At 54.1% G+C, this 19754-nt stretch overlaps 1 protein-coding gene across 3 annotated transcripts in view; it reads right to left on the reverse strand.

The window, feature by feature from the left end:
* The window catches only part of HPSE2 (heparanase 2 (inactive)), a 107158-nt gene that overhangs the window by 1705 nt on the left and 85699 nt on the right, over positions 1-19754 (reverse strand). For all 3 annotated transcript variants that reach the window (XM_048311690.1, XM_048311689.1, XM_048311688.1), the window contains 4 exons: positions 14652-14745; positions 12048-12154; positions 11112-11226; positions 171-316 (listed from right to left, as the gene is read on the reverse strand). In XM_048311690.1, coding sequence (XP_048167647.1) covers positions 171-316; positions 11112-11226; positions 12048-12154; positions 14652-14745 — 462 coding nt within the window. The remainder of the gene's footprint in view (positions 1-170; positions 317-11111; positions 11227-12047; positions 12155-14651; positions 14746-19754) is intronic.

A 19754-nucleotide genomic window follows, 5' to 3' on the forward strand; every position in this document is an offset into this window, starting at 1 on the left:
GGAGGCATCGCCATCCCGGCGCTCTCCCTTCAGTGTGACAGCGGCCAGAGCAGCACCTGAGTGAGTATCCTGGGAAGCCAACCTGCCCCAGCGTGTCCTTGTCGGTCCCCATCTCCTGGGGATACCACTTATCCCACCCTGTAACCCTCAGCCTTCCTTGCTCCGCTTACTTGTGGTAGCTGGTGCAGTGGGCATAAATCCGGAGCTTGTCTCGAATGACTCTGCCGGGCCGGGGTTTCCTCTGGAGACCGGCCACGTGGATCGCCAGCACCTTAGGACCAATGAGGCGCTTGTAGAGTAGGGACAGCCAGTAGTCCTGGGGGGCAGAGGGGACAGTCAGCAGCACAACAGCCCCTACTCACAGAGGGCGTGGGCAGGAAAGGCTGGCTCCCCGGCTTGCAGCCTGGCAAAATTCTGGCTGTTGGGGTGAAAATGTTGTGTGCCAGATGTCTGCCTTGGGATGAGCTTTTTTTGAGCGGTCCAAGCCATGATGGCATGGATGTTTCCAGGGAAGAGATTCAGGGAGGAATACATTGCCCACGCTGAGAGACGTGGGTACCCTCTGAAGGAGCTCAGCTTTTGGCTGGGTTGCAGAGCATGGGGGGCAGCATGAGTACCCTTGCACATACCCATGGACGCACACATAGCCGTGCTGTGGAGCTGCACACCAGCTCCAGCTGATGCACACAGGGTGGTGATGTCACCGGAGCAGGCTATTCCCCCACTCTTTACACAGAGCTGGAGCACACCAGAGCTCTCCCCTGCTCTTTGTCTCTGTTCATGGCACATCAGCTTTTGGGATTGCTGAGGGTGCTCAGCTTTCCAGAGGTATTTCTCCCATTTTAAAGCCTCCTGTGGAGCATGGGGAAGCCAAGCAGTCAAGAAAGAGGAAATGCTCAGACCCTACACGCATAAATGGTGCAGCCTTAATTACGTCACCACACGCTACTTTTTCCCGCAGGGCACGGCCTCGCTCGGCACACAGGATGGGCCCCAAGCCCTGGGGAGGGAGGTGAGGCTGTGTGGTGACGGAGGCCGCTGCCGGCAGGGCCCCCCACTCATCCGCTGCAGAAGCTGGGAGGTGTGTGGTAAATGAAGCAGGGTTGTGGGAAGGGAAAGGGCAGGCTCAGGCCCTTGTCTGCTGTTCTGCAGGATGGGGCTCTGGCCCCGCTGCTGCTCCAGGCACACCAGGTGATGCTGGGGAGATGGAGCCTCGCCCTGCTTCTCTGAGGGCTGCCTGTGGGTGCTGAGGCACCTTCACACACATGAGCACTCTGGATGAACACCCTCTGAACAGCTCAGACTGGATATCCTAGAGCGGCCATGTGCCCCAGGGCAATTGGGATGATCCCCCTCCCTGCTGGGCCTGTCAAACATCCAGCAACGATGGTCACAGTAGCACCAGGGGCTGCTCTGCTCCTCAGGTCTGACCTGCACAGAGAGGAGGAAATGAGTACTGAACAAGCACCCTGTGGCTCTGCACAGTGCCTGGGAAGGGCAAGGAAAGCCCCACATGGTCAGGATAGTGCGAGGAAGGGGTCTTGCATCGCAGAAGGGCATGTGGTTGGGAATGGGGTCTCCAGGCCCCCGGATGCAGGGCAGAATGGGCAGGTGGAAGTGCAGATATCTCATATAGACTCAGTTATCCATCCTGTCTGTGAGGAGCCCTCACACAACCCCTGATTAACATGCATTTTGGGTAAAGAGGTCGGCATATAAAACCGAGCAGCGGGGCACCAGTGACCAGCATAAGGCCAAAACCCACCAGCCAGATGGGACTGCCAGCCCCATGCTCTTTCCAGCTCAGCAGAAGCTGATCTGTTCCATCAGCACTTAGCTGGTCTGGCAAAGAGAGATCCAGACACACTTCTCACTTTCTGGGCAAGATCTTGGCACAATGCTAGAGGAAAAGCCACCTTCTGTTCTCTTCTTGCTACTCCCAGCCAAAACCACGGGGCTTTGTGCCACACCAGCCTGGTAACTGCTTCCTCTGCAAACTCTGGGCCCCGAAGGAGATGTGAGTGTGAAGAGGAGAGTGAGGAGAGGCTCGTGTAGCCTGAGAAGGCTCAGCCACAAGGCCAAAGCGCCCAGGGAGAACGAGCTGCAGTTGCTTAATGCTGCTTATGTGTGCTGTAAATGAGGCCACGCCACTGTCCCTGACCCTGCTGGCTTTTTGGGCTACTCTACAGCCTCGGGATGTCCCTGCCTGCACCAAGCTTCTGTGGGAAGCAGTGCCAGCCTGTGCTGCTCAGGCTCACAGCAGGCAGGAGAAAGAGTACTGCTGTCTCTCTGGCCAGCCACCCTGATTAGCGGAGTCATTAGATGAGTAACTACTTGAGTTTGCAGTGAGGACAAAGCTAAGTGCAGACTTCAGCATTTAGTCCCATGGTCATGAGTTAAAACTAAGTCTGGTGTCCTGAGCTACCTTGTCAGCTCAGGCTCTTAGGCCTTTTCTAGAAGCCCTCTTGGGCTTTCTCACCTCCTCTCCATATTTCCACTGATGAGATGCTGCTTTCACCCACAAGTGATGGGGGTGATAGAGGCCAGACTCTCAGTGTCTGCCCTCAGAATTTCCATATGGATCTCAAGAGGTGTTCTGCAGGGGACTCTTGATGGTCTTGCCTCCATGGGGAGCTGGCACCAGCAGCTCCAGCCTCCAGCTGAGCACCCACCCCTCTGGGCTGGGTGGTCCCCAGAGATTTGCTGCTTTGACATTAGTGTCCCTCCACTCTCAAAGCTCAGCAGCAGCAAGGTTTGTAATGTGGGGATGCTGGGAGCTGCCCAGCCCCATGACCTGCCCCAGCTGCTGCCAAATCTCACATCTCAGCACATGCTCTTCCCAAGGATGCTCTGACAAACCCTGCAGAGCTGGGGGAGTCAAGCCCCAGGCTCCTGCCATGATGGCTCATGGGCAGAGCTGTGCCATTCAGCATGTCCCCAGCCGGGCACGAGGACAGATGCTTGTCTCTCTGAAAAGTTTTGGCTATGTTTTGTGAGCTTCTGGCCCAGCTAAGGGTACCCAGCTTTTCTGAGAAGAAACTCCCATGCAGGTGCCATGAGATGGGTGAGACAGTCAGCAGTGATTTAGGGTGAGCTGTTCTGCAAAGTATGAGGTGATCATGGCTGAGTGTGCAGTTATTTCAGCACAGGCAATGCCTCCAGGGCAGTGCAAGGACCACTGTGTCCCTCCAACATCTGCAGGAGATGAGAGGGGACAGCAGTGATTTTACCTCACCTTGCTGGCAAAGCTAGCTCCGAAGTCTCAGTTTCAAGAAGGATGTGAAAATACCAAAGAGAGTTCAAAGGAGGGCCAGAAAAATGACCCGGGGCTGAAAAAGGAGTTGTCAGCACTGGTCTCAAGGCACTTGAGCTCTTCAGCTCACTGCAGGGGAGCACTGAAGACAGCTGCAGCTTTTCGCATCATCTCAAATCCACTTCTGTGAGAGGCCAAAATGATGTTATTTGCAATAAATTACCAGGACCTGGTGACACCAAGCACTTGGATGATGAATTACACACACACACCTAGCACGACTGAAACAAACCTGCATTTTCCCCATCTGGGCTGATGCTCCAGGGCTGCTCCTTCCACTGGTGTGAGTGAGCCCCAGTAAAAATCACACCAGGGCTGCTGGGCACCTGCAGCTACCAGCTCCTGTTCAAATGAGACAAGCTTGGGAAATAGCTGCTCTTGAAACCCAGTTTGGCTGCAATCAGGGTGGCTTTTCCACTATCAGTGACCTCTTCCTGAGCCCCCGACAGCAGGTGGCACCTACTCCCATGTGGCACAGCCTGTGCAAGCGAGTTCCCCAGGCTGGCAGTGCCCACACACCCCTTGCAAGGACGTGCAGTGTGGTGCTGGACATCCTGTCAGGGGCATCTCCAGCAATGTCCAGGGAGACAGGTTGCTCCAATCAGTGCAACTGAAGAAAGGATTTGTCTTTTGAAGTCACAGAAGACTCTTACTGAGAGGGCTGAGCCAGCAATACAGCTGTAGCAGTAGAGGGGGTATAGCAGAGAGGAATCTGGTTTGCTATTAGTCTCACGGGAATTGAGGGATCTTTCTTGCTTTAATTACTTTGCAGACCCATCAAGCAGCACTGCAGGTGAGGAGCACCTGAAGGCAAAGCCCTCCTGTGCCTCAGGAGCTCTCCTGTCTGGAACCCCTGATTTGTGGGCAGGAGGGGTGCTTGTGTTGAGTGAGCTGATGTGCAGAGCTCAGGGAGCCTCATCTTCTGAGCCCCATGGGGCCAGTGAGACGTACAAGCTTTCCACTAGAGAGGGAAAGCCCAGAGGGTCCCACTTGATCCTTTTGCACATTTTACTTCATTGGAGAAAGTTTAGTGACTTCAGCTTTTGGAAACAAGGTTGATTAGGCAGACCCTGAGGCAGAACTATTAGCCAGACCCTCTTGTCTGCAGAGCCATCAGGAGAAGTGCAGGAGTTATCCCCACACTCTCTCCTAGAGGCAGCAAAGCAGCTCTGCTGCCCACCTGAGTTTGTTCAGCTCCGCGCTCTCCACGTGTGAGAAGACGTTTCCATAACCAGAAAACCAGAGTAAGAGAGCCATAGCCCTTCAGTCTCCTGGGGACTGTAACCAGCAAAGGCTGCTGAACTTCAAACGAGTTGGCTGTGAGCCCGTGGTGCACAGCCTCCTCTGGCTGGGGCTGCCAGGGCATAGCTCTCTGTTCCCAAGTCACCAGCAGCATCAGCTGGCTGCTGCTCACCCTATTCCTCTTCCTATTGCTTCTTCTCGCTTCTGAAGCTGCCCAAGTTCTTCCCCTGTGCCTTAGGCACACTCGAGTTTCAACAGCCTGTTACAGAGAGCTCCATTCCTGCACCTTCATCTGCATTTTTCCACAGTCCCAGCAACCTGTATGGAGATAATGGCTGGCTGCTCTGAACATCACAGGACAGAGAGCTTTGCTCTTTTATCCCTTTGTTGAGCCTGATGGCTTGTTTTTGGCAAAAGCATCTTACAGAAAGGTAGTGATTGTGGTTGTGAAGACTTGAAGGGATGGAGAAGCTGCTGCTTCCCAAGGAGCCTCTTCTGGCAGTTGCATATCCGCACTGTTAACAATCCCACTCCTTATTTTTGTCTTGAATTTGTCTGGCTTCAGCTTCCAACCGGTGGTTCTTGTTCTTTCTTTTTCCACTAGATTAAAGAGATCCTCACCATCCAAAGCTTTCTCCCTGCGGAGGTCCTTACATCCTGTTCAAGCCATAGCTGCTTGTTCCTTCAGCAAGGCTGGATAATTCTGCTTTTAAAGTTATCCCTGAGTTTTATGTGCTTCTTAAGGGGGAGTTAAAGGTTTTTTCAGCCAAATGCTGTACAAGGTCCTGTGACAAGCAGAGTGGGGCAGAGCCTCATCCCAAAGGGAAAAACTTTTTTCTGAAGTCAAAATCATCAGCTGCAGACACTAATGCTGCCCTCGCGAGCTCTCATGCCCCCACCCTCAGGGACATGATCTCTTTGCTGTCCTGTGTGTGCCCCCTCCTTGTGTGGAGGTTCTGGAGAACTGAGGAGTCTCCTACAACATTTGCTGCTGTACTGGGGACGTCTGTGAGTGAGCACCATGGGGGACACTCCAGAGAGGGTCTATGAATGGGGAACAAGGCTCCTTCTAGCCCCAAACAAGGGGGCTTCACGGGGACTGGGCTGCCAGAGGCTGGTGGCACCAGCAGGGGAGGAGGAGGCAGCACACAGAGATGCTGCAGAGAAGTGGCCCCTGGGATCTTCCCTGTGCTCTGCCCCTCCTGGGCAGGACAGACTTTTGCTTTGATCCAGACACCCCTGCCCATGAAAGGAATGGCTGATGCTGACCAATTCCTTTTTTGTTGAGGCCAGGTCCCTGCAGGAGCCCCACCACCAGTTCCCTGAAGCTGCTGACAATCTCTGCCTGGGCATCTGTTGCGTTCACCATGCTGATCCTCTTCCTTCCTGCTCTAACGGCTGCGAACACTTCATCTCACACTACTCTTTCCTGCGTTGCGTTATGCCTTTACATCTTCCTGCAGCTTTCTCTTCAGGCAAGTGATCTACAGCAAAATTCTTACCGTGGGAGCAACAGCCACAGGAACTGCTGCCAGGCAGCAGTGGCACTGAGGGGACAGCCTGCCCAGAAAACAGGAAAGTGGCGAGTAGGATGTGAACCCTGCCTACTGCCCTTCACAGCCTGGCCCCAGCCAGTGGCCTTCACCTTCTTGGGATCTGAGCAGATGGAGGAACAGCCAAATCTCTCTTTTGTCATCACCTCTCCCTAACAGGGTCCAGGCGATGGAGGCTACAGGAAGGGAGCGGAGCTGCCAGATCACAGGGCTTGGAAACCAAATGCAATTTTTCTGTTTCCTGTTCTTCCAGAGCACAAATCTACTCTGGGAATGGTCCTTCTGCCCCACCTCATCCACAGCCCTGGGATGGCTTTGTGACCAAGGTGGGCAGGTTTCACACTAGCATAGTGCCTCTGGGAGATGTGGGCAGTGGCTGTGTCTGTCCTTCCAAGACCAAGCTGCTGCTGCTGCTGGTCCCAGATGGAGTTTGTCTCTGCCCCATCCTCCAGTGCAGGAGGAACAGTCCAGCTCCAGCTCTGCACATGTCTTGCAGCTCCGGCGGGTGGGTGCCAGAGCTGCTAGCCACAGCATGGCTTTGATTCATTTGAGAGTCCATGCATCTGCACTTCAGAGACCTTTTTTTCTGATGCACCAAGAGGGAAAGGCCCCATTACCCACTGTGACAGCGAGCAGAGTTTAGGTGCTTTAAATCTGTCTCCTTGTTCACAGATACAATGATCCTCAGAGCTAACCTGGAACTCCTGGAAGGAGACAGAGTGCAGAAAGCAGACAATGCCTCAGTCCTTGAGACATGATGGAAAGGACAAGGTGGTGGATGCCCTGCTCAAACTTGCTCCAGGCAGTTGTGCCAAGGCTCGCTGGGAGACTTCCACAGGGCACCGTTTCCACTCTGCCTTAAGCAGACCATGGTTTCGCTTGACATCTCATGGGAGAGCTTTACCCCCATGCACACTTGAACTGCCCGGGATTTCATCCCTCCCGTCTGTGGTCAGAGCAAACGTCCTGTAACAACAGCTCCTGACAGTCCTTGCCTCTCCCACCCCTTCCCTGCCTGCAGGCATCACTCCCACCAGAGCTAGTGCTCCAGCGTGCAGGGCAGATGGGGGTGCCAGACGGCCGCGCAGCAGACTTACAGTCATCAGGAACAGCTTCCGTGTGTGTGCGCGCTCCATTGAACCTCCTCACTCTCCCCACCCCTTGCCACTCCCAGACTTGGGACCGTGCCTCTGACGGCATGGCACATGGCACATGGCACATGGCACATGGCACATGGCACGCTGCAGTCCGACCTGAGCACCCTGTCCTAGACAGTGACCTGCAGCCGAGGGTCGCCGCGGGGGCAACAGCAGCCACAGCGCTGCTCTGGCAGCTCGGCCGGCTGCATGTGCGCAGCGCGGTGACAGTGCTGGACGTGCAGATGGGCGGGTGCAGCAGCAGGGCTGGATTCCCCTGGCCCTTCGGGGCGGGCATGGGCACAGGTGGGCAAGGACCCAGCCCCCGCAGCCCTGGCCTGGGGAGGACCCCCTCGGGGGCAGCGCGGGGGCGGGAGAGGTACCGACTGGGGAGCCGGCTGGGACCTTCAGCTGCAATTAGCAGCGCCTCCTGCCAAGCCAGCTCAGCTAATGAGCGCACCGGGGAGCGTGTACGTGCAGCCGGCGGGAGCGCGGCCGGGGACCCGTTCCCGCTCCTGGCACCTCACCGGAGGGCCCCTTGCCTCCTCGGACTCGGAAACTGCGGGATCCGGAAACCTGGGGGGGGGGGGGGGGGTGGGGGGGGCAACCCATTCCCCAGTGGGGAAGTGCTCGGAACAGGTCAGATAGACCTAGTGTGAGCCCAGGGCCCTCCCTCCTCCAGGACAGACAGTGATATTCTTTCCCATTGTGTTCTCCTCAGTGCCTTTGGGCAAAGCCAAGGAGGTAAAAAATCACCCGCAGCATCCAAGCATCTGATCACAGCACCATTGGGCACAGACCTTCGCACTGCTGTGATGCTTTCTCAAGGACGCCATCAATTCACAGGCAATATCATATTGTCTTCTACCACCACAGCTGAGCAGGCAGCCCCTGCTGTCGATTCACCCTTGATCCCTCCAGGACTTCCTTATCCTGCATATGAATCTTATATGCAGAAAAGAGCTTTAAGTGTCTACCAAACCCAGTATCTCACTGCCCATACTCTTCAGGGGAAGAGGAGCTCTTTAGGCCCCATGAGGAGCCACAGGAAATGGAAGTCTGGTTTTCAGCTTTGGCTTCTCTTTGGAGTTTGTGTTCCTCAAACCCTGCCTAGAACTATGCCCAAGTTTTTTCTCTGCATAGATATAACCTTACAGCATTGTACATTAAAGGAGCAGAAATCAATATCAGGGATAGATAAGAAAGTAGTGAGTGCCACGTGGAAGAGCACTGAAAAAGGTCTTTAACATTCTGTAAGAATATGAAGAGAAATCTCATGCCTGCCTGGGGTGAAATAAATGTATTGCTTCCCTCTGGACTGTTTCAGAGAGATATTAAGGAAAGAGAGATAGAGTATGTACGTTGCATGCCTGAAATGATCCTAGAGGTACTAAATGCCAGATCAGCATTTCGAAGGCACTGCCCTGTGAAGAGCGAGTATTGGTGCTGCTCCTGCCCTCCTTCCCTCCACTCCTTACTCCCACACATGTACAGGTTTAAGTGCAGGCAGGCAGACTGATGTACCTGCAAAAGGCTTTATTTGAAGGGCTCCTCTGACTATTATACAGCTGACTGCCCCAATCATTCAGGAAGAAAAAGCACTCCAACCATACATGAAAATGTTATCTCAAAAATAACAAGGCAGTAAAACACTTGAGCTCAGAGGGAGAGTGGACAGGCAATTCTGGCAACCAGGATGGGCACTCAAGCTGCCCTTCCATGAGTGAAGGACCTGGAGGGGCACACAATGACCAGGTCCCTTGCAAGATATCCACAAAGCCACAAAATACCGCTCAGCTCATGAGTCAGCTGTGTGTGGGAAGCCCAGCAGAGATGTGAGCATCTTCCTAATTTCACTGAGAAGCTTCAGTGCCCCTTGGCCACACTGCTGCCACCTGAGGCCATCCTCTTATTGAGCAAGCAGGCATCAGCAGCGGCAGAGGAGGAGAAGGTGCAAAGACTGCTCCGGGGAGCCCAGGCCTGGCTCCCAGCTCCCTGAGGAGCTGCCAGCTGGAGCTGTGATTGATGCCGCAGCGGTGCAGCCCTTCTCTCAGCAGGCAGCTGAGAGCTGCCTCACGCCCAGCCGGCGTTCGGAAACCTCTTTGTCACGGCAGCTAATGAGCAGATTGTATTTCACAGCGCCGCGGCCCCGCACAGGTACAGCCAGCGGCTTTTATCTTCCTGATAGCTCCCACGGGAAAAGAGCAGCAGCTATCCCGCGGAGCAGGTCACGGCCCGGTCTTGCTGGGCTTTATGGTATTTGCAGCTTTTAAACCCTTTGTCGGTTTTCACCTGCCTGTGGCTCTTCTGTAGCACAGGAGTGCAGAGAAAAGGGTCGTGGAAGCACCCGCCAGAGTTTGTGCAGGAAGAAACTGTGGTGGAATGTGGGATCAGTGCTGAAGCATATGGGAGAGTGAAGAAACAATCATGACAGCGATTGGCATCTAATGTATTGGGAGACTTATCTTTAAAACAACAGCAAAATCCAAGTTAAAGACTTCCATTGTGTTTAACAGCCCGGGGTTTATTCCTCTAACTCCTTCCCTGGCTTTAATCCCGTTCTGAACTGCACTCCTTCTCCAGCCGCTCTGGGCCGCTGCCCCGCTGTGCCAAGAGAGCTGGCCATGGGCCACCCTCTGACCCGCTGTGCCACAGAGAGAGCTGGCCACAGCCACCTGCTGCCCTTGTGCACCCAGCAGGCAGGAGCTGGCCTGCACCTGTCCAGCCAGGAGCAATCCAGGGGGCCCTGAAGCCCTGGGAGAGGGGGTGATGTGGCTTGGCCAGGGAAATTGGCTCTTCAGGAGAAAACCATCAAGTGCTAGCTGCAGGCTCAGGTTCATCTCAAACAAAGCTCAAAGCCCCCCAGGCTCTCCCCACCTGGGCCCCCAGAGCTGGCAGGTGTGCCTGCTGGAAAGCTGCATGTGGGAGCAGACCAAGGTGCTCCAGGAGATACCCAGAGCAGCGCAGGCAGTGGGCCTGCCCTCCTGCTCACTGGTTTGCTCTCTGGAGCCAGCCTGATGCTCAGGGATGCTGTTGCAGGGATGCTGTTTTCATCGCCTGAGTACGTAGAGCTGACTGAGATGCAGCTCCCTCAGACTTTGCTCCCCTGCAGCCACCCTGAGATCCCGGCACAGCACCGAGGGCAGGCTCACAGTGTCAGGGTTGTGCACATCTCCGACAGGGATCCCCAGCCTGCTGGCAGTATCTGCTGGGTCATGGACCAATCCCTTCTAGGGGAGATGCAGAGCACCCAGCCGCTCTGCCAGGCTCTCTGCTTACAAGGCAGTGTATTTACTAAGCCCCAGAGGAAAAGGAAACCTGCTACTTCTAACAGGGTTTTTCATATGGTTTCCTTATCAGCCCCATGTGTTCTGGGAGTTCCCCTCTGCCCAGGTGTTTCTGAAGAGTGAGGGATTTTGTGGGGCACTGGTGAGGACCACTGCTCACGGTGAAGCTTTCACCTTGGTTTCTAGAGGTCTGAAATCAGGTGCTGAAGCTCTATCCTGGCTTCTCCATGGCCAGCTCAACACTAGCAATCCAGCTGATGCCCCATGCCATGCATGGTAATCCTGCCACATCCATCCCTCCGACTCGCCAGCCTGCCCTGGCACCCCTCAGTGGCACCAGCCTCCCTCCTGTGCTATGGACCCTGAGGCATTAGATGAAATTTCAGCTACAGAGGTATCACTCTCCTATCTGCCTCCAGCATGTTGCACTTGACATGAACTAACATCTCCTATTAACACTCTAAGGAACAGATCTGGAAAATTCATTTTCCAGCAGAGTTCAGAGACGCCACAAGGAGAGAACCTCCCCAAATGTGCAAGGAGAAGGCAGCACCAGCACGACATCCCTGGGCAGACCTACCGGCAAGGGGTTGAAGTTCTGGTCCACCAGGTGGTTGTGGCCGTGGTCGAGGAAGGAATGCCGCACTACCACGTCGATGCCCTGGCTGGCCAGCAAGCCCAGCGTGTTCAGCCACCTGGGGACAGAGGGAACAGAGCTGGGGCACCATGGGGGGGGGGGGGGGGGGGGCCGCTGGGAGAGCACCATGGGGGGCTGCCTGGTCCCAGTGGCACAGCTGCTCTCATGCATCTGACCTGATCCCTGCTTCAGCACCTGAGCTGAAGTCTCCAGAGGGTTTAGTGAGCTGGGCATTAACTGGCTCCCACTATCCCTGCCCCAGCAAGTCTGCATGTTTCTCCCCCTGCCCCAGCTGTGCCCAGCTTGCATGTCCCAAACCTGTGCCTGAGCCCCTGTGTGCACCCCAATATCTCAGCCCTCTGCCCAGAGCCTGGGGTGCTCCCCCAGCCTGCCAGCACTCTGCACTCTCTGTCTGAGCAGGGCAGACCAGACCTTTGCACTGGCCTGCCTTCTCACACTCCCTGGGCAAGATCTTCAACTCTCACAGCCTGCCACAGCCTTGGTAGCCCAGGCATGTCCCTGTGCTTCCCTGCAAAGCTTAGATAATCCTCCTCCATCTTTCATTATCACAGCCAGCTCTGAAGATCTGAAGTGGGGCTTTGCAGCAGGATGTCCAGGCCGTGGGGCTATGCCAGTGGACAAGCCCCAGGAGCCAGGAATGGTTGTAGCTTCAAAGGAGAGAAAATGGAAAGCAGAGCTGAGGAGGGGTAATAGGGATGAAATGGAGAAGTTAACAATACTCAGGCTACCAGGGAGTACTGAGGGGGTCTCTGGGCATGGAGCTTGCCCTCTCCCAGCTGCAGTGCCTTTGCAGCACCTCAGCCTGCAGAGCCCACGGAGGTGGCAGTGCCCTGGTGCTGGCAAGCCAGTGTCACTCACAGGAACCCAGCTGCATATGAATCGGAGAGGTTGTTCATGCCTCCAGCTGAGGACGTGCCAACACCTTCCAGCCAGATCTTCTTCCCTGGTGTGTACGTGTTCACTACCTGCGTGAGAGACAAAAGTAACCAAAATTACCCTGGGGAACCTGTGATTCAAAGCCAAGGCATACATTTCCTGTCCCACACCCTGGGAAGACTTGTGGAGACTTTTGGTGATGGCGCTGCTGGACAGTCAGTGCCTGCCTGGGCATGGCACGTCACTCTGTGTCTTTACCTTGGCTGGGTGGGGGGACACTATTCCTCACTCTTTCCTGCCACTGCCACATGTCCACTTGCATCTTCTGGAGCTGCTCCCAAATGTACTCTCATGTTCCCAGTCCCAGACCCTGCTCTTCCCCTTTGGTCTCCCCTTGCACTTCATCCCACAGACTGCACTCTCATGTTGCCTTAGCTCTCCCTACCCCCTTTCAAGGTGGCTGCCAGCCATGGGGAGCCCCTGAGCCCCAGTGGCTCTGCAGTGTGGGAGCACTGGGTCACATACTGGAGCCACATGGATTAAAGATGAGAAAGCAGTGGGATTCCTCCAGTCACAGATAGTCAGTCCCACAGCTGGGCAGGGGCTGCTTTGCCACCTGAAGGGTCTGTGGCACAGGTGGGACATGCAGGTCTGAGCATGCTGGCTCACCCCTTACAAGGCTTCAGCCAGCAGTGAACCTGTGAACAGACATCTGTGAGTGCCAGATGGGACAGGAGGGCTCAGATGGCCAGAGCTGCCCTCTCCCAGCCTGAGCAACCTTCGGCACCACACTCTATCTTCTCTCCTGCAATCCCACTTCTCCAGGCTGGGTGACAAGCTCCCACGACCAGATGTCTGCAAACCCAGCGGCCCCAGGAACGCTCTGCGCAGCCTGATGGATCCTGCCCCATTAGTGAGGAGCGCTGGAATGTGCTGGATGGACTGGGATCCCTCAAAGATGTTAAATACGCCAGCTCTGGGCTGCCTCCCACTCACAGCCTGTGAGAGTCGACAACCCTGACTGAAGCCCCAGAGGTGTTGGCATCCTGCCTGTAATTATCTAAGCCCGCCACCTTCCCCGGTCGGAGAGGAAGCAATAAAACAGGGAAGTGGACAAGTCCAGCTGCTCTAATCAGCCCCGGCAGGATGCACGGACTCAGAGCCAAGCTGGAGGCCATTAGCACCCAGTGCTGTGCTTTTGCTCAGCCACACTGGCATTCCCAGGAGAGCCTTCCCCAGCCCTGCCCTGTCCGGGCCAAATTCTGGCCCATGGGTGCGAGGGTTCCCCTAAACTTCACCAAGGGCAGCTCCTTGCTGCTTCTGGTCTGGGAATGGATGGAGTCCCACTCCATTCCCAGCAGGCTCCAACCCGCAGCAGAGGTGGGACACGTGTCACCACTTTTGGCAGGGTATTATACCCCCAGTGGGGGCTGGGTCTCTTGCTTGTGACACAGTGATTCCACTGGCCACTGTGTCATGCCTCCCCCACAGCAGGAGTATCATCCACATACGTGGATGGCTCCCAGCTTGTGCCAGAGGGCTCAGCAAGCAGCTTCTCTCCTCCAGCTTTGCTGCACTGACCCTCTCATCCCCTTTCCCAGGGCCTCTTTGAGTTGTTTACTCATTCTATGGTTTCTCCCTGCAGGAATTACAAGTGAGACATTGTGGCGAGCGGTAAGAGTTGAAAACCTAGACAAGATGGATGGATGGACATCTCCTCCAATCCCTAAGGCCTTTTTCACTCACTAGGTGTTCCTTATTTCTTCCAGGACTGACAGCTGAGTGTGTCAGTCACAGCCCTGGCCGCTGTATCAGCCAAAGCAGGGGGACCCTGCAAAGCCCTTGTCGTGTAGGTCCCCCAGACCAGTGAGGAAAGGAGCACTCATGAGTCAGGCAGAGCCATGGACTCTGACACTGCAGGCCAGCAACAACTTGGTTTTTTGACAGTCAAAACATGATCATCAGGGAAAAAGGAGAGTTGTTCATAATGGTCACGATTCTCCACTAGTGAGAATCACTCTGGGAATGCACCTGTCACTACTCTGCAAGCAACATTTCCAGGCACTGTGAGCAAGTGGGGCAAGATATGGCAGTAGAGTCCCCTCCTGAGCAGACACAGCACCAGCTGTGCTCAGGAGGGTTTGGTACCACCTGGCTGCTCACTCCTCTCCTTGTCCTGGGGAGCAAGTTCAGTTTCTCCCTCATTTCATGCTGCTCCCTTCAAGAACAGATGGATGGGAGACTCAAGCCAGTCTTTGCATGGGGTTTGCTCCTGGCCTGTGCATCCAGCCTGTGTCCCGGCACACCTGCACAGCCCATGCTGTTCTGCAGCCTGTGGCCACTTCCCTCAAAACCCGCCGCACATCCCACCCTGGGGCCAGGCTTTGTGCTGCCTGGTGTTTCACCCCATGCTTGGTGTTTCAGCCCTGAATGAGGGCTGGCTGCATTTTGGGGGGGAGCACAGGGCCCAGCAGCCACTCTCCCTCCCTACCCCACGCCAGCTCCCCTACGAGTGTGGCGATGCTGAGCCCAGGCACTGCAGGCACGGTGCCCCCTCGCCCCTGCAGACCCTTTGCACTTGCTCACCTTCTGGATTTTCCTGATCTGGTCTGAGAGTGTGTCTAGCAGGCGTGTTTTCAGGAAGTCTGTCACTTTGGCCACTCGACCATCTATGTAGTAACTGGAAGGAAAATAAGAAGACAAGGTCAGAGAGCTGTGAGTGTCTCTGCCCCCAAACCACGTCCTCCTGTTCTGCTGCTGCCCCCTGCCAAGAAGCCTCCTTTGCTCTGGGGGAGTCCCTGCTTGCACCTTGTCCTATCCTGGCCCTCTGGCCATGCCTGTCTGGCAGATGCTTCAGTCTCCAAAACAGGATGTAAGGTGGACACACCCTGAACACTGAGCATCCTGCACTTCAGGAACCATGGGAAGTTTTGCAGTTTCTTAACTTTTGCTGGTGAACTCTGGGGGAAGAATTCCAAAGGCTGGGAACAAAATGCCACCTGCAAAGGCTTTGCAGCACTCTTGCACAACCTGCACCTTCCTTGCTTGCTTTTCCAGCAAAATCCACAGCTGAATCCTCCTGTCAAGAAATATCATGGCTGTCACCAGCAGAGGAAGTCCTGCTCTCACAGAAATACCTTCTGGCCTATGAATGCCAGGGAGTGTTTCCCATAGAGGGGGCTGATTCCTGCTCTCCATGTGCTTGATTTTATAGAGTACAGCTACAGTGCTACCCATAACCATGTGAATCATCTATCTTCAAGTGTGAGAGGAAGGCTCTGAAATGTCTCACTGCTGTCTCCTGGCTCCGGGACATTAGGTGAAGCATTCTGTCCTGACTGCACATACCCCATGTCTAGAGGTAATCCCAACCTGCTCCTCCTGAGGAAGAGTCTTGGGCTGGCACCTCTGCTCCATGCGAGGAGAAATGGCAGCCCATGCACATCTCCCAGAGGCTCCTGCCAGTCTTGCAGGGACCAGGATGCCTGCTGCAGCATGCACTGGCATACCCCTGGGCCGGCCCTTTTCCTGATTAATAGGTTTTGCAAGAGAAACTTTATGAACCTTGTCCTCCCAAATCTGCAGTGTGCATCAGCCACTCACCACAACAAGCCCCAGAGTATGACAGAGCCATGCTGGGGGGATGGAGGTTCCCAGGAGCTGCAGCAGCTCTGGCTGGGGCTGGTGGGGCTTAGTCATTGCCTCCCATCCCCCACTGGATCTACGCCCACTTGGATTTCACCAGAGTTACACAGACCCTCTCTGCAGACCTCAGTGCAGCTGTGGGTGCTGGGATGCATAATGGGCTGAAGACCTGGGCTCTGAAGAAAGGTGGATTCACCTTTCCAGCACTGCTTTCTCCATAACATGCATCTCATCTGCACCAGTGAGCAGCTGTAGCAGTTGTAGTGGCTGTTTCACTTGGGTGCTGGAATGCAGGAGCATCCCCAAAGGATGCCGTGGGCTAACTCAGCTCAGACAGAGCACCTGGCACATGTGCAACATGCACGAGTGCTTGGAGAGGATTTTTGTGTCTCACTGCTCCAAGTCACTAACTGTCCCAGAGCAGAATTCTATTACAGGCTCAACTTGCAAATGCATTACAGGAGAAGAACCTCCTCTGTCAACCCTCCCCCAGGCGTGCAGTCCCAGCTGTGTCCCCAGCGAAGCACGGGAACATGCCAGGCACCCCCCAACACTGTGTGACCTGGGCAAAGAGGCAAGAGGCATTTCTGTACATCCATGGTGGCTGGAAGGTGCTAAGGGCGGAGATAATCTCCAGGGAGAATTTAGGAAGTGTTCAAAATCATTCTGATCACTTACACACTATTGAACCACTGGCTGCTGGGAGGAGAGCAGGTCTGTGAGCAGCAGGCAGTGGTGGGGTTTACACAGATTACTTTTTAAGACAAAATTACAAAGCAATATTCTCTGGGGATGGCAGATGTTTGGATTTTAGCACTGCACTTAAAAACTGAACAGAAATAACTTTTTCAGACTGCTGTGGACTAAAAACTCCATCACCTGGGCCGAAAACTGGCTGAAAGACCATAAAAAAAGGTTGCATTCACAGGGAAAAGATGGAGTTAGATAAACCTCAATCTGTGTATGACCCCTCCAATGCATCAGAATCTCTGTAGGGTTTAGCTTCTTGGCCAATACGGTCCCAGAGCCCAGGATAAACCCCTCAGAGAGCAAAGACAGGCTTGCACCTCGTCATCACCTCATTCAAGCACAAGGTGTGCTCTGACATGTAGGTCCACTGCCAAGGGGAGAGGACCAGGAGCAGACCCAGAGGAGGCTCTGCCATCCCAGAGATCACATGGAGGCAGCCTGGGAAGGTGCTGTTGTGCTCAGCACACCCGGGACCCTACAGGGAAGAGAAATACCCTGGGATATGTGCCATGGTCACATTGTTTGACACCTTCATTAACAACACAGTGAAACAGAGACTGGTAGAGCCATGAAGGGCAGAAATGAAGTATCAGTATTCCTGCTTCAGTGTCAAGAAATCCTGGTAGCATATTTCCTGGGGGTGTGAAGAGGGAAACACTTCAGCTTTGGGTGTGTAAGAAAAGCATGAAGAAGACAATTACAAGCTTCAGTAAAATGGGCAAGGATGTCTTGCAAATCTGCCTGGGAAGTTCTCAGTTGCCAACAGGTACTTTCATCCTCCTCAGACTAGGAAAAAGGGAAAATGGCACCAGTTGCACAAGTCTTGTGAGGAAGAGAGAGGAACTGAGCTCTGTGCTGATACCTGGCTGCTCAGGAATGGGTTCCCAGCTGTGGCATAAAGATGAGCTGAGAACAGTAGTGAGGCAGGGCTGAGCACAGCTGCCAGTCAGAAATGCTCTGTTCTTGAGCAAGCTGCAAGGCCAGGCTGCACACAGCTCCCCAGTTCCTCCCAGAGAAGGACAGTGCCAGGCACCAGAGCACTTGGGAGATTCTGGGGCTGGCTATGTGTCTCCATCCTCTCACCTCTAGGTCTTGTGTTGCATTTAAAAGGGTTTTCTGGAAAGATCCATGATTTGCTGCATGGGACCATAAGCATTGTCCCGTGTTTATGAAGGCAGTGCACTGACTCCCGGGCAGCTGGTTTCATTTACCTCCTCCTTCATTTTAAAGAGCAACCTTTGCCCCTATTATCTGACCTCTTCTTCTGTTGTAGTTAATTGCATTAAAGCCCACTTCCCAAAGCTCAGGAATTTCCGGATCTACTTTGTTGCCTGCTGCTACAGGGAGAGTCTGCTTGGAATTAGGGCACCCGCCTGCCAGGGACACCGAGCAGGGCAGATCCCCATGGTCAGCATGACACCCTGCTGCCACTGCAGCTGGGAAACTGAGACACCTCGGCTGGCAGGTGGTCCTGATCCGTGAGCATCTTCCTGAGGAGAGGGCATCTGCAGCGCAGGACTTGGGGCAGCCACACTGCTTGTCATGGAGAGAGAGGCAGGATGCGACCTGCTCCTTCCAAAGGCCTGCAGGCACAGATGAGAGGTGCTGCCCAACTCCAGTCAAGTAATAATTGCACTGATGAAGAGTGATCAGGGGCTGCTCTCTGGCCCCAAAGGCACAACTCACACCCATGCCTTTCTCTGTCCCCAGACAAGATGCATTTTTCCATCCCACCACCGGGAGCTATCCCTGGCCTGTGCCATCTCCCCAGCCTTGCCCTGGCCTTGCCTGGGAATGTGCTGGTGGCCAGGGCCGGGATGCTGCCAGAAACTGTTCCCTCCATCAGACAGTGAAGAGGATTGCAAGCCAGTGGGCAAAGCTGTGCCCTGACCAGGTTTGTGTACAGGTGCTGATGGGCCAGGGATTCCTTCCTGCAGCCCCTTCCTCCAGGCACAGCCTGTGAAGACACTGCACTCTGAGCACTTGCAGCAGGCTGATGTGAGCCCAAATATACACCCTTGTGGGTGTGCCCACGCTGGACAACTCTCTCCTGGCACCTCTGGGAAATCTGCCCTGTGCTACTGTGAGCATCTCCCCCTGCACACTCAACATGACTAGGCCAGAAGAGATGTCACCCAAACCCAGCCAGGCAAAAGCATTTTAAGCAACATCTCACACGTGCCTGTGTGTCTGGCACTTCTGATTTGCCACATAGGTCAAGTGACTTTCTATCTTGGAAGAAAAAGTGGCATTCTCCAAGAAGCCAGAGGAACAGACTGGTTTTGAAGGTGCAAACACTTACTTTCTCCATAAGTAGCAGGGATTTGTGTTTCAGAGGCAGCATTGCATAAGGATTTGTCCATTAAACATGACAGACTTGGAGCTGTGTGCAAGACTTTGAATGGAGAACCAGTTGTACAGACTGAGAGAGTATGTCCAGGGATGGAACTGGGCACAGCTGCAGGTTTAAGTGGGCAATGAATCTTCACCATGTGTGAGGACACCAGCACAGAGCAAAGAGATGGCTGTGGGGAGGATTCTGAGCAGTGGAGACCCACATCCAAAGGCTGACGGGGTCTGCATTTACTCATAACCAAACATAACAATCTAAATCACCAGTGAAATGCCAAAACTCTTGGAGCCACTGTCACATCCTCCTTTAGAGGAAATTCCCTGAGCACTTTGAAGCCATTCACACATCCCTCTCCAGCAACACTTTACTTCTGAAGAGGAAAGCACACATGCTGAGTTATGTTATGTACGTAAGTGAAACCATACTCAGCTGAGTGAGTGAGGCTCATTGGTGAGCTGCTTATTTCTACTCAGTGTCACTTTTCTATCAATTATATTTCAAGATATATTCTGTTTTCACACAAAGAATAGGACTCCTTGCAATATATTCCCTTCTCAGTTCCCTTTCTGGATTGAGCACAGACTTTTCAAAGGAATAACAGATTTGACAAATTTATAACCAATATCCCAGGAGAACATTAGGGTTTGGAACAAAAATACTCATACTTGAAATTAGACAGCAGTTTAGTTTCCTGCTAATAATTTTCTTCTTGGATACAAAGGAACTTGTTTTGTTTTGTTTTGCTGTTTGGAGCAGAGGAATGAGACACTGTTTTGACATTTATTCATAAACAGTACAGAAGCCCAGCTCAGAGCTGTGGCCATTGCCAGTCCTCACAATCACATACGGGTGCTATCTCCAGAGCTGCAAACCCTGGCTGCGGGAGAAGCAGGAACACTGCAGTGGAAATGGGTCAGCAGGCAGCAGCTCAGCTCTGCTGA

The sequence above is a fragment of the Corvus hawaiiensis genome, chromosome 8 (assembly GCF_020740725.1).
Source record: "Corvus hawaiiensis isolate bCorHaw1 chromosome 8, bCorHaw1.pri.cur, whole genome shotgun sequence".
Taxonomy (NCBI): Eukaryota; Metazoa; Chordata; class Aves; order Passeriformes; family Corvidae; genus Corvus; species Corvus hawaiiensis.